At 46.0% G+C, this 14,616-nt stretch overlaps 1 protein-coding gene across 1 annotated transcript; it reads right to left on the reverse strand.

Moving 5' to 3' along the window:
* Window positions 1-1,368: 1,368 nt before the first annotated feature.
* Window positions 1,369-10,143, reverse strand: LOC306949455 (carnosine N-methyltransferase 2; the record flags this gene model as incomplete). Its single annotated transcript, XM_079539351.1, has 8 exons — window positions 1,369-1,724; window positions 2,336-2,429; window positions 2,655-2,785; window positions 2,900-3,007; window positions 5,295-5,347; window positions 6,685-6,823; window positions 8,101-8,162; window positions 10,118-10,143. 8 exons carry the CDS (start codon window positions 10,141-10,143, stop codon window positions 1,369-1,371), a joined length of 969 nt encoding a protein of 322 aa, XP_079395477.1.
* Window positions 10,144-14,616: the final 4,473 nt, after the last annotated feature.

Consider the following 14,616-nt stretch of genomic DNA (forward strand, 5'->3'; position numbering starts at 1 on the left):
GGCATCATATGGTGTCACATGGACACATTTTCAGGTATGTAAACATGTTGTCTGCATAGAAAGCTGGAATTCCCAGCATCAAAAGCATAGAGAGGATGCATACCAGAGAGTGGTGGTCAATGGCTCAATGTCTGTATGGAGATCAGTGGTGTCCCTGAGGGGTCAGTGCTGGGACCAGTGTTCTTTAACATCTTCATCAGTGACCTCAATAACAGGACTGAGTGCACAATTAGCAAGCTTATGGATGATGCCAAGGTGTGTAGTGCAGTCAACACATCTGAGGGATGGGATGCCATAAAGAGAGACCTAGACAGGCTTGAGCAGTGGGCCCAGAAGAACATCGTGAGGTTCCACAAAGCCCAGTGCAAGGTCAGGAACCTGGAAAGTGGCAACCTTCACTATCAATAAAAGCTGGGGTATGATAGGAAAAAGCACAGCCCTGCGGAAAAGGACCTGAGGGTACTGGTGGGTGCTAAGCCAGACATGAGCCAGCAATTGCCCTCAGCCTAGAAAGCTAACTGTATCCTGGGCTGCATCAAAAGAAGCATGGGCAGCAGGGAGAAGAGGGCAATCCTGCCCCTCTACTCTGTGCTGATGAGACCTCACCTGGAGTACTGTGTCCAGATGTGGAGTCCTCAGTACAGGAGAGACATGGACTTTTCAGAGTGCATTCAGAGGAGGACCACAAAAAATGATCCAAAGGATGGAACACCTCTCCTATGTGGACAGGCTGAGAGCTGGGGGTGTTCAGCCTGGAGAAGGTTCCAGGGAGAGCTGAGAGTGGACTTTCAGTATTTAAAAGGGATCAATGAGAAAGAAGGGGTCAGCCTCTTTAGCAGCTCTGCTCTGTTATAATAGGAAAAAGGGAAATGATTTCAAACTAAAAGAGGGGAGATTTAGATGAGATATAAGAAAAAGATTTCTACAATATAGGTTGTGAAGCACTGGCACAGGTTGCCCAGAGACATGGTGGAAGCCCCATCCCTGAAGAAATTCAAGATCAATTCAAGGGCTCTGAGCAACTGATCTATCTGTGCACATCCCTGTTCATTGCAGGGAACTAGGACTAGATGACCTTTAAAAGTCCCTTCCAACTCAAACAATTCTGCAATTCTATAATAAAATACTTTCCATGCAGGCTTGTAGTATAATACAGCTTTTTACACTCTGAAACAAATTCTGCCGATACTGAACAATCCAGGGTGAACTCTTGAGCTCAGCAGAACAAAGAGTTCATCCTTGACATCACAGGCCGCTCCATCCTCCCCGACTGGGATGGATGAACCCTGCTCTACTGCCTGCCTATCTCTGCTTTGCCATTTGGACAATTGCATTGCCCTACGTCACCTCTGCAAGTTGGTCCAGGCTCTAGGATTCCACTATGATCATACTGAGATTGTTGCAGAAAATGACTCTCCCATCCTTCCTGCTGCTGCATTCGGGCTGGCAGAGAGCTTCCTGCAGGCGGCTCCGCAGAGCTGCTGGTGCTGTGCCCAGGAAATTTTTTGTCCCTGTCAGGAAATCCATCATATGGCCTCCAGCTGGGTCCCCCTCAATGAAGCACTCAGTGATGTCCCAACCCGATGGGAACTCATAAACATGGTACTTGATGCTGAGCTTCCTCAGAACTGCCGTGATGCTGTCGGAGGTGATGTAGTGGCCGCTGTCAGTTGAAGGCAAGCAATGCCTGTACTTCTTCCATAAGCTGGCCCAACCGCTGCTGTCTGTGGAGGGGAGGAAGATCAGGCACATCTAAAAGCATACACCTAAAAATCTCATTCCGGATCAGCCTCCCCACTACTTCTGGTGGAAGGCTTAATGCTTAACATGGGGAACTGTGTTTTATTCACCACACCACCAGCTGGGGACTCGAGAATGACACACTGGAAAAAAAAAAAACACTTTTTAAAAAACAAGTATGGCAATATTATATGTGTCTCCTTTTCAAAGCCCACGGCTTTGGTCTAGGCAGCTCCCTTTGTCCTGCTTGAGTCTTGGCCATTGCTGTGTGGAGAGAAGAGCCCCAGAGCTCAGGCTGTCTTTGCATGGTGCTCATTTCACCATGAACAAGGACTGGCCTTCTTCCAGGCACAGCTGCTCTTCTCTCTAGGCAATAATTTCACAGAGTCATTCATCTACTTTAAATGCAGGGAAGCAAGAGCATGCAGGTTATATCCATGTGGTTCCATCAGACACTGGGGTCCAACAGTCCAAGCTCATGAAAACATTTGTTTTGTTTAACTGCTATAGAATTAGTGCTACTGAAATCCCAAGGCAATTATAGCTGGCTCTCATACTTCATAGGAACGATGCAAAAATGGGAGGCCTCTCTTACCTGACAGAATTATGATCAGGAGTTTACCCTGATGGTTGAGGCAGCTGTGGAAAAACTTGATGGTGTTAGGAATATCTTCCACACGGTACAGCATCTGGAAGAGAGAGCTGCATGCAGTTATTCCTACTCCAGCCCTGCAAGGCTTGTGCAGAGCTGGTGCTTAACACCAATTCTCTGATGCTTCCCTCCCATTGCTGCCAGTTTTGTGGCTGGGAGATGTGTGCATCCCTTTAAGTTTTTAGGCAAGTTCTTTGCACAGCTCACCATACTCACACCATACTCACCAAGTAGTTAAAACCAGCAGTACTGAATATCTTACCTGAATCATATGGATGAAGTCAAACTTCTTGTGTGTGTTTTTCTCTTTCACCTGTTGTTCATACTCTGAGGAAGTAAGCTGGTGCCAAGTAAAAGAGACCCCCTGCAGATCTGGGGCTCGATTAACCAGCTCTGTTTAAAAAGTAGAAACAAAACACAAATTTCACAGGACAGCATAAAAAATGATCATACAAATCAATGGTCTTGGCCATACCCCAGATGGCAGAGGGGCCCGAGATGCCTCACCTTTGTAGGCAGCCACGTGCTGTGGGTTGGGCTCTATGATTTCGTTGTTAATAAGGACCCCTGGGTGTGCAGCCTGCAGGATCTGGATCATTTTTAGATCCTGTTCACCTATTCAATAAACACAAATCTGTTATTTTTAAAAACACTTGAGTGGTGATGAAAGGATGCCAGTGCCCCAGCTGGCAAGGTAACATTATTTGCAGATAACATCAAGAATAAGGAAGAGATAAGCAACAGAGCAGAAACCTACTAATGGTAATATTCTTTACAATAGGAAACATAAGTTTTTGAGAAAAACACAGTTAAAATGAGGAGCAAGGAGAGAGTCAACACAGCCATGCAGCTTTGACGTTGGTGCTGCCCTGGGGAGGTGACAGCTGCTTTGTCACAGGTGTGACACTGCTTGGAGAGCTGGGGATACGCAGTGGGTCAGTCCCCTCTGGAGTCAGGCTACATGGTCTGGGCATCCGTTATCCAGCTGTTGTATTGGAACTGCAAATAAAGGCTCACAGATTTGCAGCTTGAGCATCACGTAATTGCCCTTCATATTTAGTTACTGCTGCTCCTCCAAGACAGTCTGAGCTCTGGAGGAATAAGCATCAGCCTGTCTTGTCCTAGGAAATCCCCAGTGCCTTTTGAGCTGATGCAGGTCACCTTTGCTCCTACCAAAAAGTCCATGATGTGCTAAGTGTTCAAAACTCATCTGGTTCATGTGGGATTACGGAAAGAAACAGCAGAGATGATCACTTTGAATGGATCTCCGCAAGAATCCTGTTTGCTGTTGAGGGTGGGGCCCAGAAATTCTCCTGTCCATGCAAACTGTACACTCAGGGCACTCGACACCAGATCCTGTATCTTCTCTGACCTTCTGGACTAACTATGACAAGAACTGACATCTCTGATAGGTGTCATAGCAAGTAGAATTCAAGGAGGGAAATTCCAGCCAACTTAAATATAAAGATGCTGATGATACAATAATGATAGACCATGGCAATTCAACACAAGCTGATGCTGCTCAAGATTTGTCCCATTCTCAGGCTCGTGTGCCTGCTGGAGAAAAGCAAGGAAGCTGCCAGCAGCAGCCCTTCAGCATAAGCCACACTGGGACATTGCTGAAGCAGGAGTGAAATCCCCTGCAAACCACAACCCGCCTGATCCTCACCAGCAGCTGACAGCCAAAATGCCTGCACCAGCCATGGGGAACATGGGCTGAATGAGAAAGCGTGACCGGGATCAAGCAGCAGCCTTTCAGGATGCAGAGCAGGTCACAACCCCCATTAATAGTTCAGTTGACTACACTGATTCGGGCCGTGTGAAATCAGAGTCCAAGCCTCAGAAGGTCAGGGATCACACTCGACCTTTTGCTCGGTGCCATGCTGGCTCACTCCCATGCCGCCCGCGCAGGTTCGGCTCAGGCAGCCTTGGCACTGCAAGATGGAGGCCTGCATCCCTGCTAGAATGTCTTAGGGCTTTTACTTTCTCACTGAAAGTTCTTCTGAAGAGGAAATAAGGAAAAATGTGGGTAATGTAAAGGGTTTTCCTTTCCCTCATGTTTTCTTGGAGTCAGACATCATTTCGGTGTTACAGTACATAATGAGAAAGAAGTGTAATTGAGAACTGAATGATTTCTTCCTCCTTGCTTTCTCATATGCTACAACATATTCCCAGCTGGGGAAAACAGCCTCTGTTATTTTTGTCTTACTCAGGAAAACAAGCAGACAGAGTGAGAAAAAATGCTTTCACTGGAAAGTATTAACACTTATAATTCAGCTGAAAATACTTTTTAAAGCAAAATCAAACTGATAAATTGAATTGCTACTTCTTTTCTCTACTTTTTTTTTTTACTATTTTCCCGGATTCCCTGGGAGCAAAGCTGGATGTTTCACTGTTCATTTAGAACAGCTTTAAAGCCATTTCTTCCAAAAGATTTTTCATCTCTGGGGGGAAATACCATTTGCAGCTAAACTCTAGTAATCTCTGGATAAAGACAGAGCTGTAACAAAGAAACCCAACCTGAAGAAGCTGGCTAGGTGCCATGCTGGTAGTTGTGCCGGCCCATGTCCATCTCCACAGCCCCTCGTGGCCCTGAAAGCAACATAAAGTGGGAAGAGCCTTTGGGTGGGAGACTCTAGGATGGGACCTGTGGGTGGGAACAACCTCCCAGACACTCAAAGTCTTTCCAGTGAGGTTAGAAGATGCTTTCCTACTTAATCTAATGAAAGATTCCTTGATTTTAGAAACATGAGGCCAGATGACAGTCATCAAGAGATTGCCACGAGAAATAGTGTTATTAATGCATGAACAGTTCTCCCCATAGCTCAAAACCTGGGTAGTACTTTCCCTTTCCCCAAGGACCACCATTCCCCAGCATCTGCTGTGCTGTTCAGCTCCTTACCTGTGCCGCTCCCCACTCCCAGAATGTTTATTGTCGATTTTCCATTGCCGAGACTGAAATTACAAGTACATGTTACTCAACCACAGTGTGTCACATAATTCTATATTTTAATTATAACATCTTGGATACCATATTGGCCCAATTTAACTGAGACGTGCCACATGAAATCTGAGCATCCCTTTGGAACTCAGCTATAACTTACTACATGGCAGGAGCTTACCCTGTATGAGCAGGCTCATATTTCAAAGTACAGTACGGAGCAGGATATAGGATTTCTATTCCCCTGCCAGAGTTTTCTTCAAGCTATGGCTGACACCACACATAAAGGCCTCAAGAAAACCCAGAGCAAGAAGTTCCCACTGAGGGAGCAGAGCTGTGCCTGGCTAAGGCTGTGGGGACAAGGCAAAATGGGGCAAATCTCTGCACCCTCGGGAGACAAGTTTGGTTTTCTACACAGCATATTCTCTAGCATCCTACTAAGCTGTAATATTTTGTATTGGTCCAGCAAACAAAATTGTTTAAAATTCACATTAAGAAATATTTAGAAATATTTCTTCTAGCATTTCCTCAAACAATTTTTTTCTTTATTGTTACCTCTACTGCATTGGATAGATGGATTGATTGAGAAACAGATCGATAGATAGACAGATATAATGTCTGGTCTGGAGTTATCTGCCTTTTTTTTCTCAAAGGAGAACACACTTTCTACAATATCCAGCAATTATCCAGACTTGAAACTGTTTTCTTGTAGCTTGGATCTAGCCTGTTCTGAAACTATCTACAGTCACACAGGCTTAGTATATTACATCAGTACTTCACAAAACTGATTATCATTTGATGCTTAAGCAATGCAAATTAACTTGGGATAGAAATTAGGAGTCTTAGGGGACTGAAGAAACCAAGAATTAGTCATTACAATGGAATTAGAGATGTTCTTTTGGACTGATGTGTGAGGAAGTCCCAAAAGTAGGAAGAAAGAACAGGGAAGCTTCATTTTGGGGAAAAAAAGATAGATAGATAGGTAGGTAGGTAGGTAGGTAGGTAGGTAGGTAGATAAAGAGATAGAGGAAAAAAGGAAAAAAGAAAGAAAGAAAGAGAAAAAGCAAAGAAAAAAAATTCAATACGCTTTAATCCTTGGAAAATCAGCTAATGAAAGCAGATGGACATGCAAATAAGGTCTTGATTCTTTCCTTTACATAAGCAGAGAAGAAGCACAGGATATTAATTGAAATTGCACTTAAACAGAATATTTGAAAGGCTGCTGTTAATGGAATCAAAACTTAAAAGCATTAGAAGTTCATTCGTGACCCAGAAAATCTGCCATCCTCCAAGATGTTTGCTGACCCAAGGTCACAGATGGCCTTACCACCTCAGTGGACACGCTCCTTACCCAGCCATGATGTGTGGCATCACTTCCTTGTTGAACTCATCCATGCACTGGTGCTCTGTTGAGTGATCCAAAAATGACTGAAAGGCCTCTACATACTCCTCAGCCGTGAGACTTCTCATGGAAGGGATGACATACAGCTCTTGAGAAACAAATATGAATGGTGTGTTAGTAACTTCCGGGCAAATGAAGGATCAAAGCACTTACCTCGTGGAAGAAACCAAACCAAACCCAGCCCAACCCAACAGAAGCCAGAGATTCGGGAAGATGGCGCAGAGGTCACACAGCCCAGGAGCCATCCATGCACATGGGCTCATGTGAAAACTCAGTCTGTTGACACTAAAGATACAAAAATTACTCTTTGATGTCCTTTGACACCAGCATGTTAAGCGATGGTCATTACTGCATGTTGCCCTGATGAAGATGTACCCATAATTTCCTGGAGGTGTTTAGCTGGATGCTACTTGGTTTGCAGAAAGGGAGTGTATTTCTGGCAAGAAGGTGAAGATGATCGCTCAGGAGGTTCTGGAAGGGTTGTGGTTCTCACACATGCTGGATAGGATGAATGAAACCCCCAGCTGTTGGCACACTTGCTATTAGGGGCGATGCACACCTGCAGCTGAAGCAAAAATAGTTAACCCCGTGTGCCTCATTTCTGGCTCTCACTGACATGGGACTGCAATACACTGCCAGGGAGGTGAATTCCCACTAGGAGCCATGGCTTGTGGCCATGAGGGCAATCGGCAGCAAAAGCATTTCAGTTGGATGGGCTCGTACTTACACACCAGAACTAAGATTTCCAGCTCTGAACCAAGGCCCAGGCAACTCAAGGGGCTACAAGCAATTATTGCAAAATCCAGCTTTCCTGATGTCTCATACTAAAGATGTTGCTCCTGCCCGGGGACAATGGCCAGCTGCTTGAGTCTGAGGAGCAGTGATAAGACTAAGACTGCAGGCTCACTCAAAGATGCCATTCAGCTAAATGCTGTCTCTAGGGTCTATCTCAGACAGATGGCTACATCAAGGATGCAGCGGTAGTGCCAACCTCAACATCTGAGATCAGCACTGAAAAGGTAGTGTTGAGAAGGGAAAAAAAAATCAGCTCCTACCCTAATTTCCTCCTAACTGAAGTGAGGAACCTTACATGGATGCTTATGCTGTTTCAAAAACCCGCGTCCCTGGCTGCTGTGTTTCTGTGAGGTATGAATAGGGATTCAACATCCAGCCCAACTGGAGATACAGATATCAATATCTATCTCAGATTGATCACCTGAATACAGTGTAGCACCCTGTTTCTTTCTTTTTCTTCCTTTAACAACTTCCAATTCTGTTGCCAAGAGAATTAAGATATATTTATAGCGAATGGGCATTTTACTTTTATCTCTTTTTTTGTTTGTTTGTTTGTTTACTTCCAAATACCTGAATTATCGTGTGGATCTGCCAGAATCTCTGCTTCAAAGTTCATGCTGGGTAACCTATTCCTGTAAGGAAAGTATAGTACTTCGGTTATTTGAAGAACCTGTATGCTTTTTTGAAGCTGCATTGAAAATGCAGAACAGAAGGAAGATACTCCAGGACAAATTTTCCTCGTTCGATAATCAATACTATTTGGTGCTCTTTTACTATAACAAAGAAAGCTAAAAACTCTTGATCATACAGAATTGCTGGTGATGGTGTGCCCACCTGCACCAGTGCTTGCCTGAGATGTGTGGTGGAAGATTCTTCCCTCTCTGAAGAATCATTCACCAGTCAGTACAGAGGAAGGCATTAGATTAACTGTGAGACTTTCAGTCATGAAAGGAGTAGAAGAAATAGCAGTGAAATTACAAAAAGATGATAGGGAGCTTCAGCATCTGAAGCGCGTTTCTTGTCCTGATATTTCAGGGTTTGTTTTGCTTCTGTTTCTTAATTTCAGGTTCTCCTGGCTGCAGCTGTTACCTGGGTGATTGGTAGAATCCATAGGACTCAAGGGACAAAAAGCAAAGGAGTCAATGGTCCATTACTATTTTCAATCAGGCAAACATTTTCATTCTTAGTTTAGGGGTTTTTTAGTATGTGAAGATTTCCAGCAATGAAGTCACCTCTCCATTTTCCTTTGACAATGTGCCACATCTATGGAAGAGATGTGCAAAAGGAAAGTATGAAATGAAACTGAAGCAAGGACCTCATTTCTGCAAAGAAAGTTTTAGGGTGAGGCTACCTACAAAAAGGAAATAGTTATCTTCTGCATAACTGCATTCCAATGTGGAGATGAACAGCAAGACATAGGAGTGATATTCCCATATAACCTTGGTTTAGCCACATTGCTGCTCCCCTAGCCTTGCCATTATGAAATGCTTCATGATAGTCTGCAAAAGCAGTAAGCAGCCCTAAACTCCCCCTGGCAATGGAAAAGCTCTTGTGCAAATAAGAAATAAGCCAGGATGTGGAAAAGAAAAAAGAGAGACTTGTAATGGTGGCTTTGGGACATGAGCATGCAAAGACTGTTAGTAGGTAGCATGGAAATGGCCACGTGTGCAAATAACGTGCTGCTTTGGTGAATGAAAAAAGACTAATGTGTCCCAGAAATACTTGGAGACACTGGGGTGCTGCCAGGCTTCTGTAAGAACTTCCCATTTCATTTGAGTTCATGATAAAAACCCTGTAGAAAGAGTTTTCAGGCTCCCACAAGGTAGATCAAAGGTCTCAGTTCTGTCATCTCGACCTCAGATCCCTTATAAAAGGCCTTACAGAAGTTCTGCAGTAATGAGCCTGAACTTAGCCCCCTTCCATAAGCTCCAGCTTGGCTGCAGGCCAGTTCTTCAAATTTCCACTCAACCTTCTGACCTCTTCCATCTCTGCCTGTCGAAACAGAGGACTATTTTGTCCTCTCAGCTGGCTGAACCAAGCAAGGTGATTTTCAGGCTAAATCTCCCACCATAATACTGAGAGATGGCATGATTTTTCCAGGGATGGTCTGGGGATGCATACTCCATTTCTAACAGGTCAAATGCTTCCAGCCACCACAGAAGACCTGCCAGGAGGCCTGGACGGACTGTTCAGTACAAGCATTCACCAGGAGGGAGGATGCCAAATTAACTCTCCTACTGAGGTTTTCAGCATTTCTCTGCAGGCAGGGTTCCTAAGACGGATTAGCACTAATTGTTGGGAAGGTGGATACCTTTTGGGAGCGCTGAGCATGGCAGCCAAAGGCTCCCCCTGGCAGCAGCAGGTATAGAGGCACAAGGAGTCCCTCTCCTGCATCCCTGAAGGCTGAATGAAGCCCTGAAACACGAGCCCAGGATCTCTTTCTTTCCATCACGTGCAAACACAGGAGGTCTCTCTTCACAAAGCCTCCCTCACCCCCATCCCTCCCAGGATGCGGGCACATGTGCTTTTATTCTCAAATCACACATGGCTGCTCATGACACAGGGACCCCTTCCCCACCCCACCTACCTCTTCATCTCAGAGGTGGGCTCCATGGTGTGGGCTGGTGCCAGGGCTCCCTCAGCCTGGCCGTGTGCTCGTGGCACGGCGTGGAGGCCGGCGTATCACCCGGCTCCTAGGTGAGCATTGCCACCAGCACCAGCCTCTTGCTCGACCTCTGGGGACACTGCTGGTGGCCTCTGGCCAGCACCTGTTGGGACAGCAGCGTCACTTGAGCGATGAGGGGGAAACCCGAGCCCTGCCCAAGCGGTGACATCTGCCGCGCCGTCCTCCTCGTACAGACAGTGACATGGGAAATGCCTGGGCAGGGAGCTGTGGTGTTTTCAAGGGGAAATAAAAGGACAGAGTGAGAGCGTAAAGCCTTTACAACTCCAGTGGAAGTGGATGAGGGATGTCAGCCGCCACCGGGCAGATCGAGAGGCTATGTTATTTGCTTTTTAATTTGCTTTGAACTCCTTCTCCACTTCCCAGCCCCGCACTGCCTCCAGCCAACATCTGAAGTCCCAGCTGTCCCCAGAGAGGAGAGTGGGCACAGGGCAGGAGCAGGACCCCATGTTTCTGCTCCACCAGGAGCCATACAGCCAGGCCCCCTACATTCCCCACCATAGCCGTCCCGCTGTTCCCCCCCCACTGCACTTCTCCCATCCCATCCTCATAGGAAGCACTGCCCACGCCACGCAGCCCTGAGCACCCCACAACCAAACCTTTCCGAAGCAACAGGAGCTGAAGAGGAACCTCCAGCTTCTGGGAGCTGCGAGATGCTGAGAGCTCGTTGTGTGCTGACTGGAAGCTAATCCCTGCCCGACCCATCACCCAGCCCAGCGCTGAGCTGGCATTAGTGCACAGCAGTGGCCTTTGTTCAGCAGCACAGGAGACAAGAGGGCCTTGTGCACAACCCTGCTGCAATGCCAGCCCTCGGGGCAGCCGGGCATGTTGTGCTTTGGGGTGTGCTGGCAAGGTGCTGCCTTGAGCTGCGCTGGGCTGTGTGTTTTGTGCAAATAGGAAGACAGGTTTTTGGACTCTGAGGGCTATGTCTAAAGCTAAGGCTTTAGTTCCTCTAGAAGGACAAAGCAGCTGTGTTTCCCCACACAACTGCTGGTCCTTCAGGGCTCCACAAGGCTCAGCATCACTCACACAGTGCCATGTCCCCTCCAGCTCCATCAGACTGCAGAGACAAGCCCTGGACCTGCACCACCAAATACTTGCAAGCCTTGTAGTTTGGTAACTCATGACCCATCTCCCCCAGAACTGAAGCATGGAAATCCACTTTTTTTTAACACACCCTTCCTGCCTTTCTATTAAAGGCTGGCTGCTGGCGCAGCTCTTTTAGAACGCTAAAAACACCCTTTGTCAGACTGTTTGACTAGAGGTCATATCTCTCATGTAGCTGTAATCATAGAGTGAAGGAGAGGGCAGAGGGGAATCTGACATGGCCACCTCGAGAAGGGCTGTTTGTTTCAAGGCCTGACCAGCTTTTGCTCTACAGACCACTAAGCATTAAAAATATATATCTATGAGAGCAAAGACAGTTATGGTAAAGCATTCCCTTTACTCTCAGTAGCTCACAGGACTTCAACAGGAAAAAACATGCTCAGAATTTCAATTCCTATGTTCTTGTGCTGCTTCCAGCACAAGACAGCTGCAGACTGGGAAGGGCTGGGACCTGCTCATGGCACTTCATCAGCAGGATTCAGAACACCTCATCTCAGAGCAGAGCAAGCAGTGGTGTACAGAAGAGCAGAGGATTGCTAGGGTTTGTCCCTGTTAGACAGTCAGCAGAACCAACAGTCAGGCTGTGGAGAACAATCTCTGAGATACACTCCTTCAGCAAGGCTTGTGGCTGAAGCAGAGAGCCTGGAAACTTTCCAAGGAACATTCAGTAGAAAACTGAATCATTTACAGCTGTACTGCAGAAATACATCACATCCAGGTGCTTTGACAGCCCAGCATTCCTGATGCAGTCATAGCACTGTTCTCACTCACCTTTTGGCAGATTGCAATATGGTTAACAGAGGAATCATCCACAAGAAAGGATCTATGGGTGCTGGATTTATTCTGCTGAACACAGAGGCCACTAGATGGTGATGCAAGGACGTTTTTTCCCGCTCTTTCTCTTCTCTTGGCTTCCCATTAGTTGAGCTTGGCCTTTCCTGGTAACACAGGTGGCTGTTGTCTTTTTCTTTCTGAGTGCTGACAGAGGTCATTTGGCAGCAGATCGCTTGCTGCCCGCCTGTCCTGCATGAGCCAGGCTGCAGTCGGCAGTACAGCAGTACGATGTGCTTGCTGCTGGGGGAGTGTGTTTCTCTCCATTGAGGCTCAGCACAGGGAAGAGCAAAGGACTTGGCTTTCACTTTTCGGATTAGCCTTCTTTTGTAGGCTGTAGAAAAGAAAAGTATTTTATATTAAACACAGTGGGAGAAAAAAAGGGTTTTCAGGAAACTGGTAATCTCTGAAAATGGCCACACTTTGGAACAGTTACTGTGGAAAAAAGTCAGGAGATTTTCCTCAGGGTTAGCAGTCAGATCTCCAGGCAGTATTTTCTTCCTCCTTTGAGACCAGTTATTGTCCTGCAAATAAGAAGAGAAAGTAGATGAGAAAGATTGGATTGGCAGTAGCACAGTCAGTACTGGTCTGTAGGGCAGATGTATGCCATGAGCACATGTGATACAGGGACCCACTGTACAGGAGCAATGCTGTGGGGTGAGCAGAGATGTGTCCCAGCTCTCCTAGCACGTCTTTAATTGTACATTTGGTAAGGGCAAACTTGCTAAGGGAAAATGGTAATATTAAATTTCCAGCTTCTGCAGTGTTGTGGGACACCCAAAGTGTATCAAGGGTTCAGAACATAGAAGATGAATCATGGGATCATGGAACCATGGAAAAACCCAGGCTGGAAGGGAGCTCAGAGATCCACTGGATGCCTTGGAAGAAGTCCAGGCACTGGCTCACTTAACAGCAATTTCAAGTAAGCTTTCAGCAGCTGGTGGGTAGGGGAAAGGTAGTTGGAGTGCCCCATTCTGAACAACCACCTCAGAAAAGGCTTTGGTAACAACTCTGAAAGCAAAATAATTTTATAACAAACTGATAAAACTAGAATATTTAGGAGAACCGTATTTAAGGGACTAAATGTCCTACTTACTCATTATGCCTAAAGCAAGCAGCTTAAGCCATCAGCTCATACCATGGGGTGCAGAGGAATGGGAGGGAAACTGCTTTGTGACTTAAATTGCTTCTCCACCAGCTGCTAAAAATTGATTGCCAGTTTCCATTAAACAGAGAAGCACCGTTGGTCTCCTGCTTCCCCAAGCAGTGCCAATCCTTTGGGTGCTGCTGCTAAGCCATGCCCCACACTGCAGTGCCTGCAGCAGCCCCATGGTTTTCCTCTATTTTTCTCCCCCACTGCTTAGCAATCTCCTCATGGTGACAACGAAATGTCTGTTTTCTAGGAAACCATTTGAGTGTTATGGATTAGCTATGGTAGGCACTTGCAGACCTCCATAAAGCATGTTGACACACTCTCCAGTGTATTACTAACTTGGCTGAAAAATTGATCAAAACTGATAGAGTTGCAGGGCCCTGAGTCCCTTTACAATCTGCTACTGTGCTGCTCAGCTCTGGCAGAGGTAGGAGAAGCCAAACCTGGTTTCTGTGAGCACAGTCTGCGTTTTGCGGGGTGTTTGTGCTTTGTTCCATCATAGTCTCCTCTCTGGGAAGGCAGCCAGGTGTCAGCTCCCTGGACATCCCCATGTCCCAGTCCTACCAGAACACCACCTCCTTCTGTTTGCTGCTTGATATTTGCTGCAAGCCCAAGTGAGGGCTGAATAGCAATATCACAAACATGGTGTCAGGTGGGATGGGAAACACTGAGATAGCAAAAGAGGGGGCAGAAGTGGAAAAGATAACAGAGCTAAGCATGCTACCAGAGCCAAAGTGCCTCCCTGCATTCATCCTCTGGTGCTCTTTGTACTTCTGATACAGCTTATAGACTCCAGTGATGTTGTTTAAACATATGTTTGACACAGTATCAAACTATTAATACCATATATTCTTATTAGAGGAAAAAGATGCCTTTGTGGGCATCAGGCCATTGCCCTTATTCTCCCATTGAGCCCCAAAATCTCATTTCTTTACCCCAAAGCAGTTTTTGGGCCAATTCCTTTAGCAGGGCTGTGATGACTGGGCAGATGTGATGGATCATGGAATGACCACCACCAAATGCCCACAAAGGCAAAGCTCAGCTCCAGCACATTTTCATCTGTTGCTGAACTGTAGCACAACTCCAGCTTTCATCTCTTTCCCTTTCCTCTTTAAACAACACATAATCAAGTTAGCTTTCCTATAGAGAATGTACATTTGATCTTGATTTCTAGTATCAGCTACAGCAAGAAAAATTAAAATTCAGGATTTGTTACCAATGCTTTAATTACACAACGTTATCAAGTTGTCACCAGGCCTTTAATTATTTTTCAGTTTATATCTAATTTCCCGCATTGTGCTTTTGTGATGTT

The sequence above is a fragment of the Tetrao urogallus genome (assembly GCF_951394365.1).
Source record: "Tetrao urogallus genome assembly, chromosome: 8".
Classification (NCBI taxonomy): Eukaryota; Metazoa; Chordata; class Aves; order Galliformes; family Phasianidae; genus Tetrao; species Tetrao urogallus.